The sequence below is a fragment of the Parasteatoda tepidariorum genome, chromosome 9 (genome assembly GCF_043381705.1).
Source record: "Parasteatoda tepidariorum isolate YZ-2023 chromosome 9, CAS_Ptep_4.0, whole genome shotgun sequence".
Classification (NCBI taxonomy): domain Eukaryota; kingdom Metazoa; phylum Arthropoda; class Arachnida; order Araneae; family Theridiidae; genus Parasteatoda; species Parasteatoda tepidariorum.
In genome coordinates, this window is record NC_092212.1 from 78605504 (window position 1) to 78615172 (window position 9669).

Genomic DNA, 9669 nt, shown 5'->3' on the forward strand with positions numbered 1-9669 from the left:
GACAACACCAATGGAGGATAACGTTAAAAAAGCCGAGCTAAAATTTTGTGCTGCTTTGGTACAAACACAATGTACCATTCAAATTCATGGATCATCTTTCGGACATAATATCGAGTTCGTTCCCAGATTCAGCGATCACGAAAAAATTTTTCTGTAAGCGAACGAAAGTAATCGCTTTGACTAATAAAGTACTAAGTGCTCACATGAAGGAAAAAGTGCTTTTAGACGTCAAAGGAACTAATGATATTTCTGAAGTAAAATATTCAGTTATAGTAGATGAATCTACAGACGTATCAATTAAAAGCAACATTGCTATTGTGATTAAATATTATTCAGAAGTTGATGAAATCGTTAAAACGAAATTGTTAAATCTTGTTGAAATAAAAGACAAAACAGCTGAGGGATTGTTTAATTCTCTCTCAACAGAAATCCGCAAGAATGGTCTGCAACTACAAAATTTAGTCGGCTTTGCTGCAGACACCACCAATGTTATGTTTGGTGAACACAATAGCGTTGTACAAAAGCTAAGAAATGAGTCACCTGATTGCATGTTTATTAAATGTGTTTGCCATTCAACTGCATTAGCTGTGAGCAAAGCATGTTTAAAATTTCCCAGAGATATTGAGGATTTGATACGGGATACGCATAATTATTTTTCCTACAGCTCTAAAAGAAGAGAAGAGTTCAAAGAATTTCAGGACTTCACAAATACTCCAACACACAATATCCTCAAACTCTATGACATTCGTTGGCTCTCGTTAGGTCAATGTGTCGACAGGATACTTGAGCAGTGGGATGCTCTACTGCTTTATTTTACTGAACAGCATTTAAGTGAAAGACTAATGGCTGCCGAGAGACTTTATGGTTTATATATGAATCCATACAAAAAAATTATATCTTTACTTTATTAGTCATGTTTTAAGCATCTGTAATAAATTATCCGTAGTTTTTCAAGCACGAAATTCTATTATCGATAGTTTTTATAAAACAATGAGCGAAGCTTTCAAGTCCTTGTGCAGTATGTACCTGAAAATTGGTTATATAAAGGCAACTGAGGCACAAGACATTGATCCGGAGTCAAGCGTTAATTTTCTACCACTATGAGAAATTTATATTGGCGTTAAAGGTTCAACATTTTTCTCTAACAACGAATCATTGAAAAAAGATAAAAAAAATTATGGATTTCTTTACAGTTTGTCAAGCATTTTTAATCTTACTGTGTAAAGAACTTAAGTCACGCTTACCTTTTAAGAACGAATTCTTGAAACAGATGAGTTTCATTGATCCAGGAACAGCAATTACTGGATCAACTAACTCTCTACTGCCAGTTTTGCTGCAATTCCCTCACCACTTCAGCACCGAATCTAGTGAAGTAATAGATAAAGAGTGGCGCGAACTAGTTTTGTCTGAAACAGTTTCGAAGATATTTGATAATAATCAAAATATCTCTGTCGAACAGTTTTGGTCAAAGGTGGGGAAAATAAAAGAAGGGGGAGACTTTAAGTTCAGAAATTTGAGTAAATTTGTTTTTTTATTATTAACACTCCCAATTTCAAATTCTGATTGTGAAAGAATTTTTAGTAATGTTTCGTTAATAAAAACTAAAACTAGAAATAGATTAACAACTGACACTGTTTCGAATATAATTATAGCAAAAGAAGGTTTGGAGGGCAATTGCTCAAAATTTGAACCCGATAGAAAAATGCTAAATGCATTCAATTCTGATATTTATCTTTGAAATAAGAATTGAATGAATTTATTTTTCTTGATAAATGATAAAAAGTGTTACTATTTATACAAAAATTTGATTAATCAAAGTAGTAAATTAAACTTATCACTGAATAAATGAAATGATATTTACTTTTATACAAATGCAACACTCGCACATAGCGTGCCTATTTGTTAGCTAGATATTAAATTAAAGAGTAAAATAATTTACTAAATCCAAAAATATTAGGAAAAAACTTTTAAATTATTGGTGGCAGAACAAGTCTTTTCTTTTTTCATTATTTCAATATATTAACTTTATAATTTTAAGTTTTAAAAGACCTTGGATTTAAATGAACAGAACTTAATGAATATGGTTAAAATATTTATTTATTCGTGGCAAAGGGGCAGATTATTTTACATGTAAGTAATGGGAAATTTCAATTTAAAATATACATATACCTATTTATATTTACTAATTATCTACGCATAACACAATTAAAAAATAAAATAAAAGAGATATTAAGGAAGAAAATTAAAAGAAATAATAAATTTTATTTACTGCGTATGAGCTGCAAATATATAGAGCCTATAAAATAAGTTTAAAATATACAGAAAGCAAGATAGAAAAATATTTTTAAACAGAATGAGGAAAAATATTAATAAATAAAAATCTTTTTTAGAAAATATTTTTTAAAAAAATTAAAAAGCCGGAAAGCAGAGGAAAAGATCTAATCCTGTGAGCTCACATGATTATATCTGCTTTTGATATTGTATTATGTATCTGAAGCATAATAAATCAGTGAATAATGTATATATATTATATCCCTTTCTTATGTACATTTCGTTTCAATTTCTTTCTTTCCTTTTCTTATTCTCTGGATAAAGCCTTCGTTGTAATTCAATTTCCATAAATTATTATTTGTGTCTTTTTTTTATAATTAAAAAAATGTAAAAAAACAATTATATTGTATTTTTCTGTCTATATCCCGCTGGCCTTGAAAATTTTTGAAAGTGATAATGAAGATAAAACAAATGCAAATATTTTAATTTTTCTGCAACCACCGCTAAAAATTGTTCTCCAAAAAAAGTAAATGTGCATGAAAATTCCAGCTTCTAAGCCACTTAACATTAAAGTGGTATATTAAAACAATAAAATATCTTTTAGCATTAACCAAAATTTACTACCAAAAACTTTTCAAGGACAGTGGGATCCCGGTATATAAATTAATTTGAAGCAAATTCAAATTTTTCATAATCTCATTAAATGTAAAAAAATATGTTGTATTTTATACTGTATTATTACTGTATTGATGTTGTACTATAACTGTCCATATAAATTACTTTGTAGCAAATTCAATTCTTTTTATATTTAATAAAAAATTTTTTAAATGATTCTTTTTTACATAATTAATCTTTATGTTTTAATTTCAGCAAAAATACAATCGGAAAAAAGTGCATTTTTAATTTTGTTTTTTACAGGTTAAAATTATTATTACTATTTATATGGTATAGCTAAAGTTTTTTAGAATTACATTTAAATTTATTTTAGTGGAGGATAAAATATTATAATTGAAAAACAATTATCTTAAAACAATTATCCTTTTGTGCAATTATACTTCAGATAAACGTGTAGTAACTAATATTTTTATCAGCAACTTTGTCTTTTTAAGAATTAACAAAGAGTTATGTGTATCATAAATGTATCTTGTGTATCATAAATGATTTATTTCAAAGTTGTATAAAATTGAACCTAAATGAAAATATAAAATCTCATATTTTGTTTCACATCCTACATAGAAAAGAAACGTCAAATCTACTTAATCAAAGTGCACAAGAAACAATTTATATTGTAGTCTACTAGTATAAACAAACTTTAATTTTTCACAATCATCACTAGATGCAGTGACTAGTAGAAAATAAACTGCTGAATTATTTCAAAAAAAAATTTTTCTTCTTCAAAACTAGAGTGGCACTTTTCTTTGCTTTAAGAAATGAAAATATAAAAAAAAGAACTAAAAATACCACATTTAAAAAAAATACTACGAAAAATACCACACCCCTATTTTTTGGCGAAAAAATACTACCGTAGTATTAAAAATACTACGTCTAGCAACCCTGCTTTAGGCAGCTTAGAAAATCTGGATTTAATCCATAGAGGTTAATCACAGTCGATCACGTACTACATCATGATAATTTTTATCCTCATAATGAAATTGGTTAGTGTTGTTTCAGATTTGAATTTTAGAGCTGAATTATTGCGCAAATGATGAGTAGCACAGAAATTGATTAATAGAAAAATTTAATAAATCCTACTGGTGCAATAACTGCACGCTTTTTGGAATTAAATTTTTTTTATTATATAAATGAACTTTTTCAGAATATTCTTCTTTACATATATATATATTTCAGTAGCTTGCTTCGAAATACGAAACTATTCTCTAAATCGAGTAGATAGATTTTACATTAAGTTATTAGTTCTCTAATAATCTTAGTTCATCAGGTCTTTTAAAATTGAAATAATCAGAAATATTTTAATAGCAATAACACATGAAAAATCATGAATACTACCAGAAGTAATAAAGCTTTTTAACCTAATCTTAGCTGGTGCAAAGCTAATGTAAAATCAGAAAATCAAAAAGAAGGAAATGGTTTTTTTAAAGGTGATGCAGGATTTTTTTCTTCTCTCTTTTTATTTCGTTTTTCCACTGCTTCACGCGTCTGAAATATTTTCTTGTATATGTTTTCAAAAATCACAAATATCTAAAAGATAACAAGAAATTTACAAGAAGCTATTACTTTTTTAAAATCTATGTTAAATATAAATTTAAACGCGTTTTGTATGTATTTAAATATCGGAAAAGCAATAAAAAATTACTATGCAGGGCAATTACGAAATGACTTGATAATTTTGAAAACTTCGTAATCAAATTGTAATATATTTTATCAAAAGATATATTTTTACCGTTTTCAAAACCATTCAATATAAAAAAAAAAATTTTTTGTAACAATTTAATTTTTGTAAAACTGTATACAATTTCGTGCAGTTTAAACTCATTGGAAAATGGAATTCTAAAATAATTTGTAATCTAGCCAAGTATTGTCGAAAAATTACGAAATACTTCCACTTATTTTTATGTTCCTGACGTTTCATCTTTCATCCTTTGTGTTTATAAGTACAAAACACAAATATACACACAAAAAAAAGTGCAGCTGAATTGTCACACGGCGCTTTTTATTTCCGCCAAATGAAAGGGAAGCTTTGGAGACTGATGTTAGGGACCAAGAAGAAAGGAGAAACATATAACAGCGGGCTTGCTCTATTTGCATTACAACTCTATATTTTCATCTACTTAAAATCAATAAACTAATAATGAAATTAATAATAATAATATTTACCGTTAAATTATTTTTTTTTCTAATTAAATCTATTTATTTATCATCTTTTTTCAATATTTTTATATAACTATTATTTCAGTTATGAATATGAGTTTTATTCCAATTTAAAAACTTGAAACTATAAGTGGTGTTTTTTTTAATTACATAACGTAGTCCAGCGATATTATCTTACTACTCAACATTCTATGATAAAAGTAGTAGAAACCGATTATTAAACAATGAATTTGTTATCTTTACTTCTATAAAAAAAATTGTTTGAAAAATGTTTCTATATAATATATGTAAAAAAAAATGATGGATTTAAAAATGTTAAAAATTATTTTTTGCAATTGTACTAAACAATATCTTAGGCGTAAAACATAAACATCTAACGTGAATTATATCTAACGTCGAAAAACATCTAACGTGAATTATATCTAACGTCGAAAAACATCTAACGTCATTTAATAACAGCCAAAAATTAAATAGGAATTTAACACGTTCACACCGGGGTGACCCACCGGTGGGTCACGCTAGATTGTCTCATCGGGCGGCGCATCGGAGTAAAAACTGGTAACAAATAAATTTCATTTTTTAGTTTTTTTCCGGGAATAATAAAAATTCATAACTACTAATTGTTTTTAAGGGATGCAATTTTTATATTGAATTGCTTCTTCGCCGTGATAAATTTTTTTACAGTGAATTGTTATTGTTGAAAACTCCTCCCGAATATTATCTAATATTGAAATTGTTCTTCTACCAGTATTTTTTCTTTTCCGTTCTGCTTTCAGGTGCAACACCCGGCGTGAACGTATTAAAAAACAATATTGTAGAAGAAATTGCGATAGCCGAGTAGAATGATTAGGTTTAAATTTAATAGCAATAGGAACTCGAACAAAATCAGTGTTAATATTATAAAAAAATTTGTTATATTTTAAGTATTTTTTTTTTTTTTAAAAAATTTGTACAGAGTCTGTTCATCGCCAAAAAAAATAAATAAATAATCACCAGAAATCTTGATGGATGTTCAGCAAAGTGAAAAAGGGATAGATAACTCAATATTTTCGTGAAACGTTTAATGTGCTCAGTTAATTCTTTAATTTTCAATAAATTATGTAGAGCCATGGTGGCTCAGGGGATAGAGCACTCGCCTCCCAATGAGGTGATCTGGGTTCGATTCCAGCAATGGCTGGTCGATAAGAATTTCGCACCCGGCTCGCACAGACCACGATGCTAACGTAAAATATCCCCAGTGGTAGACGAAGCATGGGTGAGAATCCCCTTGCCATCAGGCTTACCGTGGAAGGTGTTCGGGGTTTACATCTCCATGTAAAGCAAATGCTGGTTAGTTCCATCAAAAAAGTCTTCCACGAAGGCAAATTTCTCTCAATACTTAATAAAAGGAGTTAGTTCCCTTGTCTTCTGAAGTGGGTTCAAAATTATAAGTCTACGGAGTCTAACATTAGTAGTTGCAAACTCAAATTTGGGTCTGATGTTCAACAACGGTTTTTAAATAAAATAAAATTATTTGTATAACTACGATATATGGCAGCAAACGTCTAATAAAATCAGCAAATCTACTCAGTTGCCAATATTTGTGACCATCCCGTGAAAATTGAAAGATTCCGTGGCGGGAATAGCCCAATCCAATGTTACAACTGCCAGAATTTCGGCCACACACAGCGAACGTGCAAATCTCAACCAAGATGTCTTAAATTTGCCGCCGACCACCGTTCCTTTCAGTGCCATAAAGACAAAACTGCACCACCCAAATGCTGCAACTGTGGTGAGGCACACACCGCCAACTTCACGGGATGCAGCATCCGTCCCCCCAGTAAGGGCTCTCGAGCAACTCCAACTATAACTCCACCAACAACGGCAGGTCAAGCCCATAGACTTGTCTCAATCATCAAAGAATTAAAAGAACTATTAAAAAACAGAGAAGTCCTACAACTACTTCAAGCAATCATGCGTGAGTCCAACCAGATTAAAGCCACTTTGACTAAACTCTTTTTCGAACTTTTGATAATATCTCTAGTACTATGCATATTTATATTCTTGAATGTTTATCACACTAGATGGCGTCACCATGGCTTAGAAAAATTTATGTAGAATCTTCATAATTTATAATTTTCATAATTATTGTTTATAATCTTCATAATTTCCCGATCATGTGTATCATCAATTTTATATGCTCAATTTCAAATTTATGTAATTTATTCAAACCGCAATTTATGTAATATCACAGATAAAGCTTGTATCTCATGTATATCGGCCTAATCATGGCTGTATTCACTTCTTTTTTAAAAGCAATTTATGTAAATCATCGATCAAGTTGTACAAATTTCTAATCATGGTTATTTTTATGTTACCACACTGTTACATAAATCAAAATGTTATATTCACTGTAATAATATTTTTAAGATATTAGGGGCCGCTGCGTGGCCTAGGCACCCAGTTGTTTAAGTAAAGCAAGCAAGCAAGCAAGCAAGCAAACGTCTAATGAGGTTCTTGGCTGACGTGACTAAACTATTAGATAGTAAAATTAAAATAGGCTATTATAATTAAGCTCGCTTAAACTTTAATAGCGTATTCTAAGAAAAAAATAATCTACCAAGCTAATTCTAACACTTTAAATTACTATGGGCTTAAACTGAATTTTCAAATCAATGTACAGATGAACTATTCGAAAAACTTCGATTTGTAGGTTAAGCTTTTTTACTGACTGACTTTATTTTTTCATTTATTTATTTTCCTTCATTATTGTAAAGAAAACTCAAATATTTTCGACTATTGGAAGCCTGGTTTTAGAAAGAGAAAATTAAACAGTAAACCAGCATACTGAAAAATCGATTTCATTAAAAACTTTTCGTTGAAAATTGTTCAAAAGGCGCCACGCGAACTAGATTAATTCTGTTTTTAGATTCGTAAAAGCATTTTCCAATTTTGTTGCCACGATTTCTGCTTCTTCAAAGACGATGAAAAAATAGAATCATTATTAAAGAACTTTTTGAATCTTAAGAAATTAAAACTGAAACTTAGCCAGAAGAATTTCTAAATTGCGTTCAAATGTTTAAAAAAATGTTAGCGTGTAAGAAACGCACAGGGAAAAAGTAAAGCTGATATATTAAAATGCTTTTTTTTCCAGAGATCATTTTAAAGTGCTTATTTATATCATCTTCAGCAATTAAATTTAGGAAAAAAAATTAATTTGGATAATGTCAGATAGTAGATTGCAAAGGTTTAACAAAATATTATCACAAAAACGTAATAATATTACAGCAACGTTTAAACAAAATAAATTTTTTTATTGACATACGAAATATAATGGTGAACTTGAAATTATCTTGAGTACAAAATGTTAAGTAAATTACGTACTTGTCAACTTCTCCGGAAGGTTCTCTTAACCACTCAGGGGAAACAGGTTCGAATCCCGGTAATGGCTGATTGTTTCGAATTCCCCACTCGGCGCTCACCAACCACAGTACTGACGTAAAATATCCTCAGTGGTAGACGTATCTTGAGTCCCCTTACCGTTAGGCTAATCTTTTGAGGTTTTCGTTGTTTTCTTCTCCATAATACGCAAATGCGTATTAGTTCCATCATAAAGTCCTCCACGAAAGGCAAATTTCTCCCAATACTTGATCCAGAAGTTCTCTTGTCTTTTGGACTGGGTTCAAAACTAAAATGATACAGAGTTGAATATTAGTAATTGTAAACAGAAAATTCCGTCGGCTTTTCAACGACGGTTATAAAATAAAATATCATCGAGGAGTTCTCTTGTTTACTGGAATGGGTTCAGAATTACATAGCTACGGAGTTAAACTTTATTATTGATAAACTCTAAAAATCTGAGTTGGCTATTCAAAGATGGTTATAAAAAAATATCTGAAGTGATAAGAAAAGTTATACTTTAAAAATTCATTCTTGATTTAATAAATTTGATTTACTATGATATTGCCCACTTCTATATCTGAAAAGTTTAAGAAATATATTAAACCTCATGAGCGAACTATGAATCTTTTAAGTGGTAACCTTAAACAGATTAAGCTTAGCTCGATTGTTATTTAACTATTACTTTAAATACTGTGGGGATCTTGAGCTTCCAAGGGTATGGTAACTATGAAATTATATCGGTTTGGCAAAAAAGAGCCTCTCCTTTCTATAATAGTTGAATTTAGTTTATTTTGCCCCTTATACAAAGGAATACCCCAATATTTATGGCCGGGATAGCATGGTCGGTAGGGCGCTGGGTCCATGTCTGAGAGTTCGTGGGTTGGAACCCCGCCGGCCGTGTAGTAATGTGACTGATGCACGTTAAATATGTGGAGTAGCAAAGTCCACCATGTTCCCACAACAAATCAATACCTCTGGTGGTACTGGATTGGAGATCGATAGTTCTCTGATTGAGGTCAAAATTACGATCTGTGGATGAATGAATGGATGTATGAATGGATGTATGAATGGGTTCGCCCTATAAACGGGTGTGACGTATGGTGTGGCAGAAGTAGAATTCTTGTCCATAGATGGCGCCACTGAAAAACAAGAACAATCGCACCACCTCTGCCTAAATAGGCTATTATA

The 9669-nt window shown here is 30.3% G+C and overlaps 1 protein-coding gene across 1 annotated transcript; it reads left to right on the forward strand.

Moving 5' to 3' along the window:
* Positions 1-203: 203 nt before the first annotated feature.
* LOC139426581 (zinc finger protein 862-like) lies at positions 204-911 on the forward strand. The gene has a single exon (XM_071185879.1). It carries the CDS (start codon positions 204-206, stop codon positions 909-911), a length of 708 nt encoding a protein of 235 aa, XP_071041980.1.
* The last annotated feature ends 8758 nt before the right edge of the window (positions 912-9669 follow it).